The sequence below is a fragment of the Piliocolobus tephrosceles genome, chromosome 9 (assembly GCF_002776525.5).
Source record: "Piliocolobus tephrosceles isolate RC106 chromosome 9, ASM277652v3, whole genome shotgun sequence".
NCBI lineage: Eukaryota > Metazoa > Chordata > Mammalia > Primates > Cercopithecidae > Piliocolobus > Piliocolobus tephrosceles.
This window is the reverse complement of record NC_045442.1, coordinates 16706074-16732068: the sequence shown is the minus strand read 5'-3', so window position 1 is coordinate 16732068 and position 25995 is coordinate 16706074. Positions and strand designations below refer to the sequence as shown.

The 25995-nt window shown below is 39.3% G+C and overlaps 1 protein-coding gene across 2 annotated transcripts in view; it reads right to left on the bottom strand.

The window, feature by feature from the left end:
* SHTN1 (shootin 1) overlaps positions 1-25995 on the bottom strand; it is a 121765-nt gene that overhangs the window by 85616 nt on the left and 10154 nt on the right. The window contains exon 2 of one of the 2 annotated variants that reach the window (XM_023224300.1): positions 9443-9495. In XM_023224300.1, coding sequence (XP_023080068.1) covers positions 9443-9495 — 53 coding nt within the window. Of the gene's footprint in view, positions 1-8120; positions 8138-9442; positions 9496-25995 lie in introns of those variants that run through there. The other variant, XM_023224301.1, reaches the window with a different exon arrangement.

Here is a 25995-nt window from a genome sequence, read left to right as displayed (position 1 = left end):
ATGTTCATATACTACACTACAGAGCAGTGAAAATGAATGAATAAAGCCATACGTATCAACATATATGTTAAAAACCATCATGTTGGCCGGGTGCAGTGGCTCAAGCCTGTAATCCCAGCACTTTGGGAGGCCGAGGCAGGCAATCACGAGGTCAAGAGATCTAGACCATCTTTGCCAACATGGTGAAACCCCATATCTACTAAAAATACAAAAATTAGCTGGGCGTGGTGGCACATGCCTGTAGTCCCAGCTACTCGGGAGGCTGAGGCAGGAGAATCACTTGAACCCACGAGGCAGAGGTGGCAGTGAGCCAAGATCACAACACTGCACTCCAGCCTGATGACAGAGTGAGACTTTGTCTAAAAAAAAAAAAAAAAAACAACAAAAAAATCATTTTGAATGAGTTGCAGAAGATATATCAGATATATCTAATAATATCTTACATGCACAAAAGCATCTCATATATTTATATATGTTTTATGATACATCTAGTATATATAAAAATATGAAATGAGGCCAGGTGCAGTGACTCATGCCTGTAATCCCAGCACTTTGGGAGGCAGAGGCGGGCAGATCAGGAGGTCAGGAGATCGAGACCATTCTGGCTAACACAGTGAAACCCCGTCTCTACTAAAAATACAAAAAATTAGCCGGGCGTGGTGGCGGGCGCCTATAGTCCCAGCTACTCAGGAGGTTGAGGCAGGAGAATGGCATGAACCCAGGAGGCGGAGCTTGCAGTGAGCCAAGATCATGCCACTGCACTCCAGTCTGGTCAATAGAGCGAGACTCTGTCTCAAAATAATAATAATAATAATAATAATAATATGAAATGAGAAGAAATATATAACATTTATGACAGTAGTTGTCTCTTAGGAGACAGGGAGGGGAATGTGATAAGAAATGGTGAGAACTTTCAGTTGTATCTGCTGCATTCCTTGTTTTTGAATTTCAAGAGAACTAACAGTTCTGTGCAATGGGTATTTGTTACACTATCCTCTGCCCTTTTCTGTCCTTTCAAAATATTTTAAAAATAACAAAGAAAGAAGCTTGCAGTTCAGTTTTCCCCTTTAGTCGCTAAAGAACCACTGAAATGTCATACTGTCCCTGCTCATATGGGTAAATGTATTCTGGCAAGAGAACATGAAGCAAGTACACAGTGTTAGATTAGCAAATCTGGTTACTAAATCCTGACTCAGGATCCCCCATGCAGTCAAAATGAGTTAGGCCAGACCTAAACTTATTTCCTAAAGGAGAAGGCATTTCTTTGATTAAGGTTTTCCTGTGGCAACCCCATCCTCTGTAAAAAATAATAATAATTCTGTCTAACACAGTCTGTAGTTCCAGCTTAAACCAACAACATTTATGGTTTTTTGGTGTTTAACATTCTAAATAGTAGAGTTCTAAATTCGCATATAGGCTTTTCTTAGCTCCTTCCTCAACCCAAGGGGACTACATTAGACATTGTAACCCTTAATGATAGGAGACGTCTGGCCAGCAGTTTCAGGAATGTTCCTGTCATTTTCTAGAATGGGCTTCTGTTTGCTCTGGACTTCCCCACCACCCCTACCAGTCTGTCTACCTTCCTCCAACAATGCACAGTATAGCATAAGGCACAAAAAGAAACCTAGTTTCTGACTAGGCTCAAACTCCTGAGTCATGATTGCCAAGTGAAATATACCTGGTGCTTTACTTTCAAATTACTTTAATGTTTCTTAATCTGGCATATCTGAAAAATGTGAGATGTCTTGTAAAAAACTGTCTCCATGTAAAATCTGGTACTTGGGAGTGTTGCTTCCGACTTAATGTCACTTGGTTCCCTCTATGTAGCTCTCAAAGCTCTACCTAAAGGAATTAGAGGTTTATTCAATTCTTGCTTCAGTCAAACAGCCAGAGTTTTTAGTGAGACTTTGAATGACAAAAGCATTAAATAGGAATGGTGCTCTATCTAGTCAAATCTGAAAAAGGCCACCAGTTGACATCATACACAACCACTAATACGATGCATGACAATTTTAGGTAGGCTTGTACTAGTTGCCCAGAAGAAACACATTAGGTCCATGCTCTCTGCTATTAAGGCCCAGGGAGACAAGCTCAGGTTAATAACAGGTCTCAACATCAGTTTTATTCCAACATGCAGGTAGCCCATTTCTAGTCCAGCTATATGTGTTCACACTAATCCTATGGTTATCATCAGCAGATTCACAAGCTGTCTCCCATCCCCAGCTGTGTTCTATCAGGGGTCTTCATGTTGCTTTGCTTTCTATTTTCTGCAACCACATTATGCTAGAACTGGCAGCCACAGAATTTACCATCTGTTATGCTGAAAGGGGTGTGAGTTGGGGGTGGGGAGAGTCTACACATGCTGCAAATGCAGCTTACTTATTCTGAACCAGAACTGAGCAAAATATGGAGGATGTACGCATTTACTAAAAGCAGAAATCCAAACACCCACTTATTTCATCTTTTTAGGTGAACCCAGAAAAGAATCTTGCAAATTTTCTCTCATTCTACCAACAGAGGGAAGTCAGCCAGGATTACGGGCCTTTTTGGAAGGATGTTTCATCTTTACACCACACAGAAGCCCCTCACCCATCCCACCCCTTCCTCTACCCTGCTCACGCAGCTGCACCATTTGTAAAAACTGCTTCTTTTTGTGTGAGAATTGCTCATGAAGACTTTGCAATAGCAACAGATGTTCTTGGGCCTACATCACTTAATTATGATGCCCAACGATTCTCTGTAGCTCAAGGCTGGGGTAGAACCCAGTGGCACAACTGCTGGCTCATGTAAGCAAGCTGGATAACATTACATCTACTCTAGAGTCTCTATTTGGCTCTTTATGAAGGGATGAATTGACCGGAGGTTGGCCTTGCTGGTTTTGAAAGCCCTTAATATTAGAAGCCCTGGCTATTTTCCAGATCTCTTCCTTGAACCTCATCCAGGCAGATACCTGGCTTCTGAAACTAAACCAGGATTTCTGAGGTTTGGCAGACTGACTTGCAGAGAAATAGCCTTTCCAGTGTGAATTAGTATCTTCCTCGTACCACCCACTCCCCAAAATGGGCAGCTCAGTTATTCATCCCTCTCTCACATATTCATCCAACTACCATCAACATTAAAATGTCTGCTTCAAAGGGCTCAGCAGAAGTATAGATAACTGGTATAGACACCAAGACATCTTTATATTCTGTTGTACGTATATGTTACGCAAGAAAAACCTCAACATTCTGAATTGTATCTAACTTCCACTAACATAAATATTCATGCTTGTCTTCCTGGTGCACAAATGCATCAGAGGGTTGCTAGCCTATACATAGGGCAGTTCGGGGCCCAAGAAGTGCATATATGCACCGCATATGCACAATACCAAGATAGGGGACAAACTATATGTCGGCAAGTACATTACAGTTGACTGAATCAGACTTTTAAGCAAGTATCTACTATAATCATTGAATGTCATTATTTCCTTTCTCTGAGAACTGAACAAATTTATACAGCCTCACACAACCCAGCCACCATGTTAAACACTGGGCACAATACATGAACACAATAGACAATCTGTTCTCACAAAAACTTATGATCTACCACGAAAGATCAACAAATGAAGTAAGCAATTCATAAGGACGCCTGATATAATGTGAGAAATACTGCCAAACCAGAACTGAACAAAGTATGTACCCATTTCCTAAGGAACGTACAGCAGAGGCTACAATGCCACTAAATCTGAAGAAGTTTAACGCTACACCATTTTTCTTGAAGTTCATTAATGTCCAGTTACAACAGTTAAAGATTTAAACATGCCCAGCATCAGAACTGTGTGTAATTTACCTGTTTACCTGTTTTAGAGTCCTCGGCATACAGTGAAGGGACCATCAATTCATTTTTAATAGTAATCAACGATTCTACTGCTCCACCTGTGTAAGTCTGGCTAGCACTGTGCTTTCTGGATTTCTACACTCTTATCCGTAAAGAATAGGACACATTAAATCATTCCCACTAGGATGGAATTCCTTTCACTCTCTTTCTCTTTTGGTGTTCTTCTTTCTTCCAATTCAAAGTTCTTTCCCTCCAATTTTCACAGGCAAAAAAGAAGTGGTAGCTGCCCTCAAAGCTGTCTTGCAGCATTCCCCAAATTCTAGGTATTGTGTGTTAGATGGAAACACATGTCATCAGAACAGAGATCCTTGCTCTTTGTTTCTAGATAGATTGCTGTTAATAAGAGACTCATTTTCACTTTCAAACTGCTAAGTAATTACTTTTTCTCTGGCACAACCACTTGCCACTCTGTCTCAAAGAAACTGCATGTACGTGGATGTATTATGCATGAACAGTTAGCATAATGGATGCATATCTTGCTCTTTAAAGTGGCTTCTTTATTGATTTTTTTCTTTTAATAAAATACGTTGGGACCTTCATCTCTGAATATTACACAAGAGGAAGAAATTTCAACAATAGACAACTGAGCCAAGATGCAAACAGTATCATATATCCTGCTTCTTGAAACGTAAGTCTTGGAAAGTGTCTGTCTCATTCTCTTTTCATTCATTGTTCCTGGCAAGCTGACAGAACCGCCTGATGCACTGTTACAGTAGCTCACCCAAACGACTTCTAATCAGCCACTTAAACATTTATGCATTTCAAAACTTGATCTCAGAACATAATACTAAACATAAATACTTACTATTTAAAGGCAGACATTCTTCTATTATACAGATTTCCTTCTTTTTATGCACTCTCCACACACAGCCCCACCCCCACCACTCTGAGAAACGTGAAAGCTATTCCATTCAAAGCTCAATGACGCTTTTCCCCCCATATAGGAAAAAAACCCACACGATTATGACAAAGATCCTGAGTGAGTCATAAGAGAATACCCTTCAATTGTGGAGGCATGACTAACATTTGAATATGGTGATTACTACACAAGCAAAGTAAACCATTTTATTTGGTTGACTGCAAAATACATAGTCATCTATTTTTCCATACCCCAAAAATATAAATTTGAAGAGTTGTTCACCTCAGTATGATAGTCTCTTACTTTTTCACATCCTGCTAAGTCCATTTAGAAAATGGGCAAAAAATAATGGAAAGTAGCTAGTAGCACTATTGCCATAATCCCCGTTTATCTTGATGTTAAGAAAAAATTCATTGTGTTTACATTTTAAGGCAACCCACACCATTTGCTTATACTCTAATATTTTGATAATAATAAATTTTGCTTGATAAATGTGATACATACATAAAGAAATATGCAGATGTCTTATTACCAAAAAGGCAATAAATTCTGTTGTGAGAGGGAGAAGACTTTGAAAAACCTAAGTGACATTTATTAAGCCAAGCATGAAAGACTAGTAAAAGTTTATCACATGGAAAAGAGTAGGAACCTTGTCTTTTTTCTTTGTCCATTGCCCAGCCATGCTCTAGGCAATCACTCAGAGCAGCATAATTGATCGTGGTTACTTGTCAACTTTCTTGGGGTCCTCATTAGAGTGGTTTTACTCAAGAGTAGGACCTTCATATATTTTTCTTTATAACCCAGTACTCAGAAGGCATTCAATAAAAAGTTTTCCCTTCAAAAGAGCTTTCCTTATAAAGTCAAACAGATTGACTCCATCCTCAAAGTCACTGATAAAAAACATAAAAGAGTCAGCAGTTTCCCTAAAATGGAAGAACTGCAAAAAAAGAGAAAAGATCCATTAAAACACTGGTCCATTCCCCCTATCCCAAATTTCCTGCTTTTATCCTTGGGATGCATTATGCCAGAATCTATATGTATATATACAAGTACACACATACATATATACACACATATGTGAATGTTTTGACATAAGATTGACTTGATATTTATATTCAACTTTCAGTTTTTCAACACAAACCAATAGTTGGTAAAGACAAATGACCCAGAAAAGGATCCAGTCTGATAATTTGCTGTGGAAAACTCATGCACTAACAATACAGAATTGGAATAAAGTTAGGACCTTGGTGGAAGAACAGTCAATAAGCTCCCACTGTTCACCTGCTTCTAAAAGAACATCTTGCTCAGAAGACCCATGTTTGAATCTAGACTCTGCCATTATCTGTGTAACACTGGGAAACTCACTCAAGCCCTGCGGTACTGTTCTCTCCTCTGTGAAATGGAGCGGACACACTGCTGTTTGGAGCATGAGACAGGGATGATGAGAGAGCATGGATGTCCTATAGCAGTTTCTTAATCCATGCAGCCTCTGAACAACTGCTTTCCCTGAAGAGCACCATGTCAGACCACTTGTTCCAACACAAGAGACTCCAAACAGGGCAGGAAAAGATCTTACTAAAGGAATCACATCCACCACCTCCTCCCATTGATAAGGTTCATGGCCTGGTGACAAAGATAGTAGACATGTGGAAAGGAAAAATACCTTGCAATTTATTTATTTAATTTTTTGCTTCCTCTGTTCATTCTAAATTTCCCTACATCAAATTAACCATGGCAAAAGGAGTCTTACTTTAATTTGCTGTCCCTAAACAATTTAACTGCACTCTGGTTTGGGGCCACGAATGAAAGGACGGCCATATGTATTTGCTGATGTCAACTGGACAAAGCTCACCCAGCCAGGCACAAGAGAGTGCTTTCCCAGAGAAAATGCTGCTCTCCATTTACCACCTCCGGAACTAAAGCTGCTTTTACTCATTCTACACTCTATAAAAGGCTTTTATTATATGCTTCCCTCCTTTGTAATACAGCCCCCCCCTTTTTGAGGAAAAATCTGCAGTAATAAGCAAGCTAGTCTTTTAACAGAAGATAAACAGAGTGCAATGAACTTAAAACCACTCTACTTTGTTTTACCCAACCACACAGCATTCCATATTGCTTTCATTTCTTTTCTTCCCGTTGCTGTTAATAGTTATTTTTAAAGAATTACAACAGAAGCAGGTCAATAATGCCTACAGATGTCACGAAAGTATTAGACCATACTCTATGCAGAGAAACATGTAAACAGTTAATGGGCTGAGGTAATTTATAATCCTCCTTTTACCAAATGCATTTTACCTACAATTCCACTTGCCTAACGGATGATTCACTTAAAACCTCACTGCAGAAAGTGGCTGTCAGTTAAATAACCATCATCTCCAGCAACAATAGATGTTTACAGAGCATCTACTATGTATTTTTAGGGCACTGCTAGGTCTACAAGTAAGCAAGGATTAAAGAAGAATAAATTTAAAAATTTAATCTTCTTCCTCTTACATTATTCATTTGCTTCTATCATCCTTCTTTCTCTATTTTATGAAGACACCTGTTTGCTTTCCCTCCTCTTACCTTCTAGGTTAAGTCAAAGAGTGCTCCTGAATTAACCCCTCCAACTTGCTTTGTTCTTCCTGTGGGTCAGAAGCAGCTATGAAAGAGACTCAATGACTGATATCATCTCAGCCTCTTTGTTCTCCTAGAGCTGGAAAACAGCTGAGTATCTTAGAGCAAGATGCTCAAGTTATCCAGCCTAAGCATTACCCACTAGGTTTACTTTGGAATTTTGGGGCATCAGGAGCCCAGGATCTAAGAACAACCTCCTTACCTGTTTATGTCCTCAGGACATTTGTGATTTTGCACGGTTATAGGGCTGGAATTAGAAATCTTGCCAAACTACTATTTTCAATGACTTTCTTATTCTGTGTGTGTGTGTGTGTGTGTGTGTGTGTGTGTGTTTTGAGACAAGATCTCACTCTGCTGGTGTGTGTGTGTGTGTGTGTGTGTTTTGAGACAAGATCTCACTCTGCTGCTGTGTGTGTGTGTGTGTGTGTGTTTTGAGACAAGATCTCACTCTGCTGCTGCTGTGTGTGCGTGTGTGTGTGTGTGTGTGTGTGTGTGTGTGTGTGTGTGTTTTGAGACAAGATCTCACTCTGTTGCCCAGGCTGGAACACAGTGGTGCAATCATGGCTCACTGAAGCTTCAACCTTTAGGGCTCAAGGGATCCTCCTGCCTCAACCTCCCAAGTAGCCGGGACTACAGGTGCATGCCACCATGCCTGATTAATTTTTTAACTTTTTTGTAAAGATGGGGGTCTCACTATGTTGCCCAGGCTGGTCTTGAATTCCTGGTCTCAAGTGATCCTCCCACCTCAGCCTCCCAAAGTGCTTCTTACCATATTATGTATGTATGCACCAGCCTCTTCTAACATGGATGTTTTTATCACCTCCACCTACCATTCCCTGAATGACCTGATGAAGGCAAGAGAAGAAACTTAGGATTTCACAGAACACCAAGGATTTAGTTACAAATGAGCAAAGGAGCCTTAAAACTGGCGAAAAATAATGATCTAAAAATCCATTATAATCTGCTTTGAACTAGAGTACTTACCATTAATATCACCAACCATACTACAGCTATATAGGTGGCAAATTAATAGTGAAAAAGTTAAATATAATTCTACAGAGCCCAATAAGGGATCCCAAATATCTCATACATTTTACAAGTATTTAGCTTGCTGCCAGTTTTTATTATAGCTCTTATTCGGAAATTTTAAAAATGAGGTTTCACAGTTTATAGCAGTGATGGCTATCTTCTTCCTTAATATCGACTAAGGACCTGTTTTACTAATTTTCGACCAGGGATATTATGTTCTGAAATATTTGGCCTACCCAACAAAGTAATTTTTTAAAGTAAATTTTGTTTGCATCTAAAACCAAAAATAGGCAGTTGGCTTCATCTCTATTTTTCATTTGCTATTCAGTCCCTCTACGTTTCTGACCTTAGCCTGTTCTTCCATTTGTCTGCTCCCTAAATTTACAAGGAAAAAAACCATATATATATGTATTTTTTATTAGCTATATATATTAGCAAGCATTCACAAACCTTAAGATATTTTCAGTGATAAGAAGGATACATTTTGTAAGGTAAGTAGAATTCAATTATTTAACAGTTAAAACAAAACTGACAGAGCCCCTGAAAATATTCACCAGACTTCCCCACCTTCACAGTGGATGCTTCTCAACTTCCGGTGTATTATTCATATAAATAGAAGAAGCAGACATACAAAGATTTATGGAGGTATTGGGGCAAAACACCAATAACTAATTACGAAGAGTTTTCTCCAGGATCCAATGTGTCTAGGTCCCAAAGTACATGTATCAAGCGTTCAATTTCACTGACAGAATCCCAAATCTGACTGTTAGGGGAAAAGTACGATTCCTGGGGACTTGAGTTGCTTGGCCTGGTGCCTTGCTGCACATTTAGCCATGTAGTTAATCTCCCAGAGCTGCACCCACTGTGGCATGCCTGCTATTCTTTACCATCTGGAGCCTGGAGTTGGTATTAGCTTGAACCACACATGCAAGAGAAAAGGGAAGAAAAGGAAAAAAAACAACCCTCATTCACATTTAACTGAAATTGGTGACTGAACAATGCACTATGCCGCCTAGGCTTTTACACATGTAACAAAGGGGGGAAAAAGGGTAAAGTACAAACCTTCTCCTTTGTTTTCTGGTTCTCTGCTCTAAGGTCTTCATATTCGCCTATTGCTAAAAGAAAAAAGGAAAGCAACATTACAACACTGTCAAAAGTTTACTGTGGGGAAACCTGGGGAATCCACCTAACCCCCATTGTCTTCTTACTAGGTTGAGGTAGAGTGGAGAAGAGGCAGCAGAAAAGGGGCTTCTGCTTTTATTTTTTTATTCTGTAGAGACAGGGTCTCACTATGTTGCTCAGGCTGGTCTCAAAACTCCTGGGCTCAAGCGATCCTCCTGCCTTGGCCTCGCAAAGTGTGATTACAGACATGAGCCACCAAACCTGGCTGGGCTCCTGCTTTTAACAGTAAGGAAGAAAAAGCAGATGTGAGCCCACCAAATTAAGTTTCAGTTCTCCCTAGGTCATTAGGAACACCCACGAACCAGGTAGTTCTCCCTAGGTCATTAGAAACACCCACCAGCCAGGAGAGGTGACATATGACAAGCGATTTCTCCTTTCTGATGCTCAGCACTTGGTCCTGTGAAAGCATTCGGGCAGGTGTTCCCTGAAGTTCCTCCTAGCACTATTAGTCTGTGGTACTATAATCAGAGGTTTATTTAGAAAATCCGCCTGTAGAAAGTAGAGTAGGTTTGCACACTTGACTCAATGTCACACGTCTGCTTTATTCACAAAGCAAAAAATTTATGAAGGATTCAGCTAAGAACTATTTTCAGATAAGATTGTCAGTCACAACCAGAAATTCAGACTCATTTCACTAAATGGGGAAGATATGTTAAACTGTTTGGAAATATTATACACTACGTAGGGGGGACAGTTGTATACTTAAAATATTTTATTGACCAAAAAAAAAAAACACCCCTAAATCCCCACATTCATCTTTAATCAAAGCACCATTTTTAGGTATCCCTACAGTTGAGAATATAAAGTTTTGAACACATTAAGTGAGAAGAAAAAGAATGGCCTAAGATCAATGACAGAGCAGAACATGTGAAGTAAGTCTAAAACTGTGGCTCACCCCAGGGCCGGCACCTTGACTGGCACGAGAAAGTCAGTGAATCATCAGGTTGATTTTCTTTTTTTAACAGACAGGGTCTTATTCTGTCACTTAGGCTGGAGTGCAGTGGCACCATCATAGCTCACTGCAGTTTCGAACTCCTGGGCTCAAAACAATCCTCCCACCTCAGCCTCTTGAGCAGCTGGAACTACAGGCACATGCTACCATGCCCAGCTAAATTTTTAAATTTCTTGTAGAGATGGGGTCTTGCTATTTTGCCCTGGCTGGTCACAATTTGAACTTTTGTCTTTATGGATTTATCTACCAAAAAAAAAAAAAAAAAAAACCCTAAGTTTTTCTTTTAAGAAAAAAAAAAAAACAGAGCTTCCTATTTCTATGAATAATCTAGAAACAGAAATAAAAAATCTGAAACCAGTGGCTGCAAGAACATCCCAAATAATCTGGTCCTTAATTCCAGAAATGTACAATTCTAACCACTAGGGCAAAGAACACCCCAGAAACAGACATTTAACATGGTAAAGCACATGCCTTGTTTTTTCCCATGGTGATCGAAAGGGTTCAGAATGGCTACTGTGATGGTGGCACCAAAGTCCTAAAATCCAAATTCAAATTGATTAATATTTATGACATTATACCACCAATGTCCAGAAGTTTTATTAGTGTACCAGAACCACTTAAACAAGAATTAATGGACAATTTTATTGAAGCCACATCCCAAAAGAAACCTTGAAAATTAGTCCATAAAATAGGTGAATGTGTACATGGAAAGATATAGTTCTTCTGAAAATAATGACATTTACAGTCTGGGCGTGGTGGCTCACGCCGGTAATCCCAACCCTTGGGGAGGCCAAGGAGGGCAGATCACCTGAGGTCAGGAGTTCAAGACTAGCCTAGATAACATGGCAAAACCTTGCCTCTACTAAAAGTACAAAAATTAGCCGGGCGTGGTAGCATTTGCCTGTAGTCCCAGATACTTAGGAGGCTGAGGCAGGAGAATCATGTAAACCTGAGAAGCAGAGGTTGCAGTGAGCCAAGAACGCACCACTGCACACTCCAACCTGGGCAACAGAGCAAGACTGTATCTCAAAAAACAAAACAAAACAAAACAATTTTAACAGAAAAAGATTTGACTGACCTAGAATGAAGCCCTCTGAACACCAGCTCTTCGTCAGCCCTATCACACATACCCCAAAAGCTAAGTATAAACTAAATCGTCTTTGGAGGTGAAAAACCAATGAAACGTGTCCTCACCTTTTTAACAGAAAGAAACAAGAACTAAGTAATAACTTCTAAAAATATTCACTTACACCACCACTGGGTAGTCTATGGTCATGATCCCATATCTTATTACTATATCTTAAATTGTTTCAAAAAATAGATATACAAGTATTCTATTAAGAGACTTTGATTTTAGGTTACTTGACATTTAAAAGTATCTGTAGAAGAAGTTGAAAACCAAAATTGATTTAATGTTCTATTATTGCTAAACTGCTTTACAGACATAGAGAATGAACAATAACGGCTTATAAAACCATGATCTCAGCCGGGTGCAGTGGCTCATGCCTGTAATGCCTGCACTTTGGGAGGCTGAGGCGGGCAGATCATCAGGTCAGGAGTTCGAGACTAGCCTGACCAACATGGTGAAACACCGTCTCTACTGAAAATACAAAAAAATTAGCTGTGCATGGTAGTGCGCACCTGTAATCCCAGCTACTCAGGAGGCTGAGGCAGGAGAATCACTTGATCCCGGGAGGCAGAGGTTGCAGTGAGCCAAGATTGCACCACTGTATTCCAGCCTGGGCAACAGAGCAAGACTCCATCTCCAAAATAAAAATAAAAATGAAAAGAAAAAGAAATAAAAAACCATGATCCTCAATGATCTCATATTGACATTAAAGAAATCTTTTCTATGGGCTGGGCGCGGTGGCTCAAGCCTGTAATCCCAGCACTTTGGGAGGCCGAGACGGGCGGATCACGAGGTCAGGAGATCGAGACCATCCTGGCTAACACGGTGAAACCCCGTCTCTACTAAAAAATACAAAAAACTAGCCGGGCGAGGTGGCGGGCACCTGTAGTCCCAGCTACTCGGGAGGCTGAGGCAGGAGAATGGCGTAAACCCGGGAGGCAGAGCTTGCAGTGAGCTGAGATCCGGCCATTGCACTCCAGCCTGGGCGATAGAGCGAGACTCCGTCTCAAAAAAAAAAAAAAAAAAAAGAAATATTTTCTATTTAAAACATCAGATAATGGTTTTGAAGTCTTTTTTAAAATACCAATACTATTCTTCCATTATACTGCCAATAGAACCCAGATGAAACATTGTAGGCTCCCAATTACTGGGTATTTATGAAAAGAATTAATTAAGAATCTTTGAACTATCATATTTTAATGAAAATCACAGAAAATATGCTTTCTTGTGACTATGTACAACTTTAAAGTAAGGTATAAGGAAAGGAAAGGAAAGTATGAGAAGAATTCAACCCTTGCTAATAAAACCAAGCTCACTACCATAAACAACACGTACAGACATGCACGCACATACACACACGTATGTATCATAGTAGACTCCTAACCCTAACCTCAGCAAAACTGGCAAAACCTGAAGTGATCTATATTATTCAGCTTCTTCTTTGGCAATGTTACGGGGTCGCAGAGAAAGCTGCCTTCTTGTTTCAGAACTGGCTTGCAGTCTGAAAATTTTAAAAACTGAGCTTGCAGAGCTCAAGTGATTCCATCAGAGACATCCGCCAAATCCTGAACTCGCCAATGCTAAAGAGATTAATCTGGTCAGGTACGGTGGCTCACGCCTGTAATCCCAACACTTTGGGAGGCCAGGGTCGGGGGAATCACTTGAGGTCAGGAGTTCAAAACCTGCCTGGACAACATGGTGAAACTGCATCTATACTAATACAAAAAAAATTAGCCAGGTGTGGCAGCACATGCCTGTAATCCTAGCTACTCAGGAGGCTTGAGGTGGGAGGATCACTTGAACCCAGGAGGTGGAGGTTGCATTGAGCCAAGATCATAACACTGCTCTCCAGCCTGGGTAACAAAGCAAGACTCTGTCTCCAAAAAAACAAAACAAAACAAAAAAAACAAAACAAAACAAAAAACACAGATGAATCTAACCAATTCTCGGCATATGAAAGATACCTGCAGCTTGAGAGCTCAAGAAGACTTCATCTCTCACATTTACAGGTATAGTATATTTCACTGTACTATAAGGTTATATAGGACAGTAATTAAAAAGCGCATCCTAATGACAGCCTGAGCACTTACTGGCTAGGGGACCTTGGGCAAATCAGATAATCTCTCTGACTCTCAGGTTCCTCATCTGGAAAATAGGAATAAATAATTACACATCTCTCATGTGTTGTTACTAAGAGTAAATGAGTTAACATATATAAGAGTATTTGGGCATATTAACTGTTCAAAACATGTTAGCCATGGTTATTATTACTGATACAGGAAAGTACATCAAATCCTGTGTTTACAACAAAAGAAGTTAGGCTATTCCCTAATGCCCTCAGCCTCAGGCTTACTTTTGTCCTGCATGGCAGACGGGAAAAATTTCCAGGGTACTTCTATCCTCCACCAAATAAAGGGAGGGGAAAGGGGGTTAAAGATCAACTGCAAACAATGTGTTGCAGTAAAGAAAGGTGGCAAAGAAGTAAAAGCATTTCTGAGAGCTGTACTTGTCAATCCTGGCTACACACTGAAATCACCTGGGGGGCTTTTAAATCCTATAGATGCCTTGCCCCTCCTGCTTCAAGATTCTGATTTAACTATTCTGGGGTAGATCCAGGGCATCCAAATAGATAGATAGATAGATAGATAGATAGATAGATAGATAGATAGATAGATAGGTAGATAGATAGGTAGATAGACAGATAGACAGACACATACACACACACACACACACACACACACACATACACTCACACACACATATATACATTTAGAAGTGAGAGCCCCAGGTAATTCCAATGTACAGCCAAAGTGGGCTGTAACATAACAATATAGAATGGAAGAAAAAGGAAGATGGTGGAGAAAACAAGGAGAATAGCAGGCAGAGCATGTGTTTCAAGAATCATGCTGGTTTTCTATTTTCTAACTCCTCAACGCCAAGAAAAGTTTTCTTTCCAAGCTGCAAATCATGACATAGCCAGCCCAACAGGCAGCTGAGTAGACTTAGTTGTTTCAGAAATGTGACAAGTAAAGTTCATAACTACAAGCCAGTAACACCTCTAGCTAGGGTTAATAAGAATCATGCTTTGTCTGGGATTTTGTCAGTTTTAGCACTGAAAGTTCAGCATCCTACGAAACCTCCCAGTCCCACGGAGGCTAATCACTCTACCTCTAGCACTCTTTCCAGACCAGTATTTCCAACCAATACTTATCAGACCTGTGTGGTCCAAAATGGTAGCCATTAGCCACAAGCAGCTATTTAAATTTTAATTGATTGAAACTAAAGAAAATGTAAAATTCAGTTCTTCAGTTGCAGAAGTTATATTTCAAGTGCTCGAGAGCCACATGTGGCTAGTTAGTGCCATAATGGACAGTGGACACAGAACATTTCCAACATAGCAGACAGTTCTACCGGCAGTTCTGGGCCACTCTGTCAAGAGGCTCTACTACAAGCATCTCAAACTCAACTTTTAGAAAGTGAGCTCATCAATTTCCCTTCCCTACTCCCTGTATGAAAGGTCTTCTGTCATTGGTGTCATCATCTACCTACCTAGTTCTCAAGATAGTACCTGCAGGATCACCCTTGAGTTCCCACTTTTTTCTCCCTCCAAAGGACCATCAAACTGCTCAAACCTCTAAAAAATATCTCTGCAATCTGCCCTTCCTCTGAAGCTGTTATCTCTGCCCTAACTTAGACACTCAATAATGACAAAACCCTCCTATCTAGTTCTAGTTTCCTTCTATCCCAAGGGCATTCTTTACATAGCAGTTAGTTAAAAAAGCAAGCTGGTTATTTCATGTTTAGAAACTTCCAAACACCTGATCTTTACTGCCTGGAATCCCACTCTACTGCTCACTATTCAACCTCAACGGCCACACCCAAAGTCCCAGTGCTTCCCTAAACCCAACACCTTTCATTCTTAGGTACCTTTGCAAATGTTTTTCCCTCTGCCTGCAAAGGCTTTCCCTACCCCATCTTTCCTATCTCCTCTTTTTCAATGCAATTCAACTGTTACTTCTTCTAAGAAGCCTTCCCCATATACTTCATGCAAAATCAGCAGTTTTATCTTAATATATCATCAGAGTACACTGTTCATATAGCTCTATTAGAGCATCTACATATAATATTATAAATTATCTGTGCACAGGTCTGTTTTCCTGTCGTTCTTCCCACCTGATTCACTGCTATATATGTCTTACACTTAAATGAATACCAGAGTCCATGCCTATGTTGAAATAAATGAATTCAACATGTTGAATATGTTCATATAAATCTGTGAGGCAAAACAATCCAAATATTAACATCCTCATTTTACAAACAGAGACACAAATGCATAGAGAAATCAAATCCCACAATACAGAATGGTAGTGGAAGCACCAATCTACTGACTCCCAGAGCCATTCATCCAAAAAGACATTACTGAGCATTACTGTGTGCAATGCACTAAAGCACTGGATCAGAAATAATCCTCTTGGTTAACGACTACATCTTTATCTCTTCAGATTCCGATATCTAGGATCCTGTCTGACATATAGATTATGTGACAAACGTGTTAAATAAAGGAAGAAGGAAGAATGGATCTAGGTCTTCACGTGAGCAAATCATGAAAGAGCACATACTCTCCTCCCCATGATAAGAGTCTCTTACATCATATATTGTATCAAGATACTTAATAAAAGTGAAGGTTTAAATAGCCATCAAATGTAACCAGAAAACACGACCTCATGAGAGCTTCTAATGTAGATTCTCATCCATTCATCTGCATCTTTGATACTCAGGGAGCTTTGAGATACCTCTTACTAATGGGGAATGAGGACATGAGTCACAAAAGATGGTGTTCAATTACGACATTATTCCCTTCTGTACACATCCCAATGGGTCGTCCTCTTATAGCCAGAGTAGAAAGAGAAGGCATTTGTACCTTACTTGTTAATTAAAGCATTCGAAAAGCCATGGAAGACACTGATAGAAAATCTGATCAAAAAACAAAGGTGACAGATTTCATATCCTGAAAAGAAATTACGGCAAACCAGAAATTTATTCATTACATGGTAAAACACACAGCTCAGTGTTAATAAATTAATGATACTTAAGAAGTACTCTCAGCAAACTACATTAATGACTTCAAATTAACCAAGAAGAAAGAAGAAAACTCAGTATCTTTAAAATACACATATAAATCTGATTTCTGGTCTGTTTTGTAAGGAGCTTGTAAATCCTCATTCCGTCCTCACAACAAAAAGTAAGAACAAATTGAAAATCAACAACTCTTCCTAAGATCTATCAGATAATTGAAGTCACAGGACAAACCACCATCCCCAAAACTGAAGAGACACATAAGGCAGATAGAAAGCATTATAATTTATCAGAGAAGCAGCCCGGAAGCAGAAACCTCCTTGGGAACCGGTACCCGGTAACTGGTACTGGAAACCCTAAACTGTAATTAAAGAATAGCTGGAGGCTCAGTGTGGACAAGTTTGAGTGTTAAAATTGCCAGGGGGACCCAGCCTTAGAGGGGGTTCCTAAACTTTTGTGAGTTTCACCTCCAGGATCACTACTAGATGCTCAAAGTGAAAATTTTCCCTACTACTCTGGCAGGTGGCACAGAAAAGTAGCCACTATTGACAGAGTGCAGTGGCTCACACCTGTAATCCAGCACTTTGGGAGGCCAAGGCAGGAGAATCATTTGAGCTCAGGAGTTTGAGGCCGGCCTGGACAACATAGCGAAACCCAGTATCTAATTTTTTTTTTTTGAGACAGAGTCTCGCTTTGTCACCCAGGCTGGAGTGCAGTGGTGTGGTGCAATCTCGGCTCATTGCAACTTCTGCCTTCCAGGTTCAAGCAATTCTCCTGCCTCAGCCTCCTGAGTAACTGGGATTACAGGCATGCACCACCACGCCCAGGTAATTCTGGCATTTTTAGTAGAGACAGAGTTTCACCATGTTGGTCAGGCTGGTCTTGAATTCCTGACCTCATGATCCACCCGCCTTGGCCTCCTAAAGTGCTGGGATTACAGGTGTGAGCCACTGCACCTGGCCTATTTTTTTAAAAGGAAAATAAGGTAGCCGCTATGAAATATGCCCAAAGCATTCTTTTCCTCTAAACAATGTCTGTTCTCAAGAGAAACTATCTTACCAGAGTCTAACAGACTTGGTGGAAGGCAAACACCCAACGCCAGCCCCCACTAGCCTTCTTGTCTCATCGAAGAGGTAAATAAAACAAAACTGAGAACTTGTAAAGGTCACATCCTAGGGACACGGGGTCACTAAGAGCTAATCATAAAACTATGATCTAATCACAGAACTACAGAACACTTCCCTTCCTTCCATATGTTACCACCACATTAATGTTTGTACAACTTGATTCCTAAATTGCCAAAACTTGGGAACAAACAAGATGTTCTTCAATAGGTGAACAGATAAACAAACTGTGGTACGTCCAGACAACGGAACAGTATCCGGTGTTAAGAAGTAGTCGGTGTTAAAAAGTGGTAAGTAAACTATGAAGCCATAAAAAAAGACAAGGAAAAAAACTTAACTGTATATTGCTAAGTGAAAAGGGTCAGTCTAAAAAGGCTACATACATATCGTATGATTCCAATTATATGACATTCTGCAAAAGGCAAAACTATGGAGACAATTAAAAGATCAGTGGGAGGTTAGACGCAGTGGCTCACACCTGTAATCCCACACTTTGGGAGGCCAAGGCAGGCGGATCACGAGGTCAGGAGATCGAGACCATCCTGGCCAACATGGTAAAACCCCATCTCTACTAAAAAAACAAAAATTAGCCGGGAGAGGTGGCATGTGCTTGTAGTCCCAGCTACTAGGGAGGCTGAGGCAGGAGAATCACTTGAACCCAGGAGGCGGAGTTGCAGTGAGCCAAGATCGTGCCACTGCACTCCAGCCTGGTGACAGAGAGACTCTGTCTCAAAAAAAAAAAAAAAAAAAATCTGTGGGTGCCAAGGGTTTGTAGTTAAAAAGGAAGGGTTGAACAGGTAGAACACATGACATCTTTAGAGCAGTGGTTCTGTACTGTAATGGTGAATACATGTGCTCTATATTTGTCCAAACCCATAGAATGTACAAGACAAAAAGTGAACCTTAATGTAAATTATGGATTTTAGTTAATAATAATGTATCAATTCCGGCTCAACAATTCTAACAAATGTACATTAATTAAAGCAAGATGTTAATAACAGTAGAAATGAGAGTAGGAAAAGGTGAAGAGGTATGTGAATATTCTCTGTACTTTTGGCTCAATTTTCTGTAAACCTAAACTTCTAAAAACAAAAGTCTTATTTATTTAAAAAGTTAATAACACACACACAGACACAATCACATGCAAATTTGTGCCACAGAGGATTTGAAATTGAATCAAGTCTAAAGGGTCTTGATATAGCAGTACGCTTCATGACCATAGAAAAATTTCAGAATTCATGGGTGGGCTTATTTTACTTATTTTATTTTATATTTTTATTTTATTATTTTTTATTTTCTTTTATTTTTTATTTTATTTTACTTATATATTATTTACTTATTTTATTATTATTTTTGAGACAGGGTGTCACTCTGTTACCCAGGCTGGAGTGGAGTGACATGATTATAGCTCAATGTAACCCCAAACTCCAAGGCTCAAGCAATCCTTCTGCCTCAGTCTCTCCAGTTACAGATGCATACCACCATGCCCAGCTGACCTTTTATTTTTATTTTTTGTAGGGAGGGGTTCTTGTTACGTTGCCAAGGCTGGTTGTACTCGTGGCCTCAAGCAATACACCTACCTCAGCCTTCCAAAGCACTGGGATTATACGCATGGGATTATAGGCATGAACCATCATGCCTAGCCCAGAATTCATGTTTTAGTGTTTAAAATGATAAGCAGGCACGGTATGCAACCAACAAAAGCGTCTTCCTTCTACATCTTGAGGCAAAGCTTAGCTGTGTAACAGTCTTACAGAATAAAATTGGAAGCACAACAAAGTTTAAAATACATATACTTTTTGGATCCCACAATTCCATTTTCAAGAATTTTTCCTGTACCCCAAAAATCCATATAATTATTATATCGATTTTTTTAAAAAAGCATTTTTAAAATGAATGTTTCCTACAGCTGCACTTAAAGATACATGTGTATAAGAATGTAAGCAGAGTTATATTTAGTAAACTTCACTTTTATGAGTTTCAGATTTACAGTGAAACCGCAAAGATAGAGCAATATCTTACATCAGTATAGTGCATTTGCTAAAATTAATGGACCCATATTGATACACTGCTATCAACTAAAGTCCTTATTTCATTCAGACTTTCTTAGCTTTTACTTGATGACCTTTTCTGTTTTAGGATCCCATCTGGGATACCACATTACATTTAGCTATTATATATACTGCAAAAAAAAAAAAAAAAAAAAAACAGTATGTCTCCTTAAAATATGAAGGACTGGGGAGAACTAAAGATAATTAGGATACAGGGGAGCTCTCTACCTTTCCTCTGTTTGCCTAAAAGCAGAACAGAGAATTACAAAAACAAAAGGTCTTTCTATCCTCCCCCTTGTTCCTGCCTAAAAACAGGATGTAAATTCTCCTTTACAACCACATCAGCTCAGAGATGGCACCAGAGGAATCTGCAAGCAGACTTTGCCCCATTAGCTTCGCCATACCTTTACCTTCCCCATACCTTTACCTTCCCCATACCTTTACCTTCCCCATACATTTTCCCACCCTTGGAAGCCTGGGACTGCTTTCCTTTGTCCTATCACTTCTCTAAAATGAATTGCTATTTGTTGAAGGTGATAATAAAAACCAGAGTTTTAAGCCACTACTTGGAGTTACTTTTTGGCCTTGCGATGTGCGTTGTACGTGTTAATAAACTTGCTGTCTCTTGTTAATTTGTCTTTTGTTACAGGAGTCTGTCCCAATTACCAACCTATGAGGATTGAGGAAAATATAATTTTTTCTCCCCTTCATTTTGGCATAGTTGGCGGATATTCTGAGCCACTTCACTCGCTCTGGGACCTGCAGACACAATTCTGGGAGAACAGAACAGGCAGAAGCTGGTAGGAAAAGAATATTCTTACAAAGGCAGCTCTCCCAAGTCTCTACCTGTAGTGGCTAGTCAAGAGGGGAAAGTAAAAATTTTTCCTTGTTCCTTCCTTTCCAAATTCAGATGAGCAGGAAAAAAACATTTGAAATTTAAAAAAGAAAAAAAATCGTTCTTTGAATTTGTGACTCCTGTAGATTTGGTTTGGGTACATATTGATGACTGATCTTTAGCCACCCAGAAAAGGACTTTGTTTTCCTTGTGTCTTTTTTTTTTTTTTTTTTTTTTTTTTGGTGTGGTTCGTCATAAAAAGGAAAATCATAAGAAGATTCTCCTTCCATCTTGCTGTATGTTTTGAGAGCTTGGCTTCTGCAACAAGCAAGGTTTTTCTCTCTGGTCTCCACCGGTCCCAGGGGGCACGAATTGTCAGATTTGTATCAGCAGCAGCTATCCAGCTGGCTAGGAGTCTAAAACATGTTTGTCCAGCCATTCCAGCTCTCAAGGAACATTCTCTTAATTGTCTTAACATTCACTGCCTTGTTAACAATGAGGGTCTTTGCTTTCTTAGGCTGTGGTTGGATGAAACTGGATCTTGAGGGGAACTGCATCTTTTTCATCCTACCCTCTTTGGAATGTAATTCTTGCATCTATGGTTTTAAGCCATAAAGAGGCTTATTGTTAGCAAACCCCCAAACACACCCCATGGGCAGCTTCTGCTTTTCTGTTTGTCTTAGCGACTACTGTCTCTTTTTGTCTTCCATCTCTTCGTGGCACACAGGTTATTGGGCCTTTCTTCCTTCTACCTGTCTTTTGGGAGTGGTGTGGCTCTTGGAAGGGCTGCATCTTCTACACTCCCTCTTTGAAGACGTTGGTTAAAGCCTTAAAGGGCTTCTTGGTTTTAGTCTCATGCATGGTTGTAGTTTTGGTCTTGAGTCACTTGTAATATATAACTTTGGTATAGAATTTTAGTTTACATTTGTTTCTTAGTCTATCTGTGTTGCTATAAATGAATACCTGAAGCTGGGTCATTTGTAAAGAAGTTTATTTGGCCCATGGTTCTGCAGGCTGTACAAGGAACATGGCATCAGCATCTGTTTCTGTTGATGGCTTCCGGCTGCTTCCACCCCTGGCAGAAGGTGAAAGGAACGAGGCGTGTGGAACGATCATATGGTGAGAGAGGAAAGCAGGAGAGAAGGGAAAGGTGTTATGCACTTTTAAACAAGGAGCTCTCAGGGGAACTCTCAGGGAGGCTAGTAGACAACTCTTCTAGCTTCATTACTCATTGCTACAAGGTACTAAAAACTAGGCATTACTAGGAGGACAAAAGCACCAGGCCATTCATGAGGGATCCAGCCCCATGACCCAAACACCTCCCATTAAGGTCTTACCTCCAACATTAGGGAATCAAATTTCAACATGAGATTTTGGGGGACAAATATCCAAACTTCCAAACTATAGAAATTTGCCTGTTTCTTTCTCTCCTAAGCTAAAAGGGAACTATACATTCGGGGGAAGAAAAAGATTTATTAAAACACTGCAGGCCGGGCACTATGGCTGACGTCTGTAATTCCAGCACTTTGGGAGGCCAAGACAGGCTGACTGCTTGAAATCAGGAGTTCACGACCAGTCTGAGCAGCATGGTGAAACCCTGTCTGTACAAAAAATACCAGTACTAGCCAGGCATAGTGGCACACACCTGTAGTTCCAGCTACTCGGGAGGCTGAGGTGGGAGGATGGTTGGAGCCCAACAGGTTGAGGCTGCAGTGAGTCATGATCATGCCACTGCACTCCAGCCTGGGTGACAGAGCAGAGATGCTGTCTCAAAAAACAAAAAACAAAAGAAAACAAAAAAGCAAATTCCAAAGGCAAATAGCACTAAGGTTGAAACAGAAGTCTTTTTATTTCTATCTCAGCTGGAAATCTCCCCGATAACACAAGTTAAAGACAATGCAATTAGATAAACAAGTCAGTCCATTGATATGCAGACTGCAACTCAAACTCTCTGAGGAATTAAAAACAACCCTCCATGTCTTGCAAATTGTTTACAAATATAGGATGTGCCTCTAAAAGCAATTCAAAGCCCATTTATTCTAACTAACACCAAATCTCACCTATTCATCTCAGGATGCTAGCAAATGCTGTACAACATCAGGACATTGAAATCAGTACCGTTCTGCACTTACGAAAAAGAAGGAAAAGCTGAAATACTAATTACCCGAGGCCTCTAGTGGGCAAATAAGCCCCCCAAACTCTGTTTTATAGATCTCTGTGGTCAGAAGTTGGCTTAATTGAAAGTGTTATTCAGATTACAATGCATTTTTGAGGCCTCTTTGTTCTATTGGATCTGTCATTTATAAATTAGTGAGTTTTATATTATTATTATACGATCTTATGGCTGAACATTTTTTAAATGAAAGCTGTAATATCTTTTTTGTATTTTTTACATGTACATGTTTTCTTTCCTTTTTCTTTCTTTCTTTTTTTTTTTTTTTGAGACGGAGTCTCCCACTATTGCCCAGGATAGAGTGCAGTGGTGTGATCTCGGCTCGGCTCACTGCAACCTCTGCCTCCTCGGTTGAAGCGATTGTCCTGCCTCAGCCCCAAAGTAGCTGGGACTTCAGGCGCCCGCCACCACGCCCGGCTAATTTTTTGTATTTTCAGTAGAGACGGGGTTTCACCATGTTAGCCAGGATGGTCTCCATCTCCTGACCTCATGATCTGCCCGCCCTGGCCTCCCAAAGTGCTGGGATTACAGGGGTGAGCCACTGTGCACCGGCCTGTATACATGTTTTCATATATGTCGTAGGTTGTTTTTACATGGTTATAAAATGCTTTCGGCCAGGCACAGTGCCTCACACCTGTTAGTAATCCCAGCACTTTGGGAGGCCGAGGCGGGCGGATCATGAGGTCAGGAGATGGAGACTATCCTGGCTAACATGGTGAAACCCCATCTCTACTAAAAAAAAAATACAAAAATTAGCCGGGCGTGGTGGCAGGCGCTGTAGCCCCAGCTACACGGGAGATCGAGGCAGGAGAATGGCAGGAGTCCAGGAGGCGGAGCTTGCGGTGAGCCAAGATCACGGGCCACTGCACTCCAGCCTGGGCGACAGAGCAAGACTCCGTCTGAAAAAAATAAAATTAAATAAAATAAAATTAAATTAAATTAAATTAAATTAAATTAAAAAAATTTTTAAATGCTTTGAAGAAATTTCACATTAGCTTAAAGATAAATGAGCAGTCATAAATTAAATTTACTTAAAACTCCTAAGATCTAGAAACTAACCCAAATACTTTTCAGGTTCACATGACTTGGGCAAATAAGACTAGTTTAACAGTGTTAGTTTAGTGAAAACAACTATGTCTTCTAAGTTACAAGAAACAAATACCACATATAATTAAGTTTAGCGTTCTTGCTTGGGTAGTAACTACCTAACTTATACATGCTATAAAATGGGTAAGAGAAAAATAACCTGAGATGATGCCTAGCTTTGACTGTCTCATAAAATTTTCCAAGCATAATTATTAAAATGAGTGAATTAAACAAATCAGATATAGCAGGGTAAGAGTTTATACATGTACTTTTAAAATAATATATTTTATAATATGTTTACTTACAAAGGTTTCACAATCTCTTTGGTTACCACATCCTTAGAGTTTTGTGAAATTAAATTAAATGATGAATATTCATTGAGTACATAGATCACTTTCAAGTAAGATAAAATGTTTAAACATTAATTGCTAAATATAAATTTAAGTTTATCTACTTTTGGCTTCTCATTGCAAAGAAACTAAAGATATCTGAGTCTGTTAGCAAGCTTTAAAAATTGTACTTTGAGGAAACACATATTTCTAAGATATTATAAAGTGGTATTAGTCTATGGAATGCTGGTTCAAAATTGCTAAGGATTAAAACTCTAATATATGTAATCAAGGCTACTAGAAATAAGAGGAACAACTCTGTATGCAAAGTTTACAAGTAAAATAAGATGTATTTTTTGGTGAGAAAGTTATAACAAGATATGAGGATCTGTTTTTGTTGAGGAAAGGAGTGATTTTGTCTAAGTAGATGTTATTTAAAGGTTGAAAAATGAATGAAGAAATGATATACAGAAAACTAAATGGATACAGAAAGTTGGGAAGATAAAAGAGAGCAAGAGAAAGTCTTGTGTGGTTAAACTAATAAAAGTTGAATTAATTTATTATGAGATTTAAAATAGAGCCTTGATATCTAAAGTACACTGATACAAAACTAAAATTTGGTCTTTTTTAAAAACAAGATTTTCCTATAGTATTGATAAGAGAAAATAGGAGATTTTTGTTCACCTTTTTAGTGAACTGTAGAGACAGAGAGAGAAGGGGAAAGAGGGAAGGGGAAGAGGAAGGGGAGATTCTGTGTTTCATCAAGATGATTCCCTGTGCTTCACATTGTCTTTATTGGGTCTTTGATTACTTTAGAAAATTGAATTAAAGAGTTAAGGTTTTTCTACAACTATATACCTTCCTATTTTCTTTCGAAGCCTTTATCACTCTGATTAAAGGAATATTATTATACAATCAGAATGACTATTATTTCACAGTGACCTGTGATCCTATTTTGATTGTTCTGAATATTATTTACAAACTTCCCAAAGTTAAATTGTAAATGATGTCTTTTTTACCTTAAACTAACTTTAGGATTTGTCTGAAAGCAACATATTAAACCCATTAGGTTTATTCTGCATGATCAAATAACATGTAATGCTAACCTTTGAGTTATTACTTGTATGAATATGTTATTGATGTGTTTCAAAACTATGAGATTCCCAGAAATCTAATACGCTATCTGGATTGCTATCTAGAGTTGCTGTATCTCACAAACAACCACATTTCCTTGTCAACTGCATTATTATCATAATGAACTCCCATCAGATCTTTAACCATGGCCTTTTTAAGTCTTGTTGTCCACATTTATTATAACTACTTTATTCTGATGCTCTTTCTAAAATCTTTTTGCAAGCAATTATAATCCTAAAGCATTGGGTCTTCAAGGAGGTATATGAGAAGAACAAAAAGAACTCTGACATGTACAGGTCTCTGATAACTTTAAGGAAATACCAGTGGACTGTGTATGAATTCCAGAACTCCAAAGGAGACACTGAACTCCTAATATTGCTAACATCGAGCAGAATTAAGAATTAATTACATGGGACTAAAATGATGAGGGGCTGTGATTTTTATGACTTTTTTGTTAGAAACACTACTGATTCTTTTATTTTCCAGATTTAGGAAAACATTTTCTTCTTTTGCGCTATCTATAGCTTACAACTATTTGGTAAAG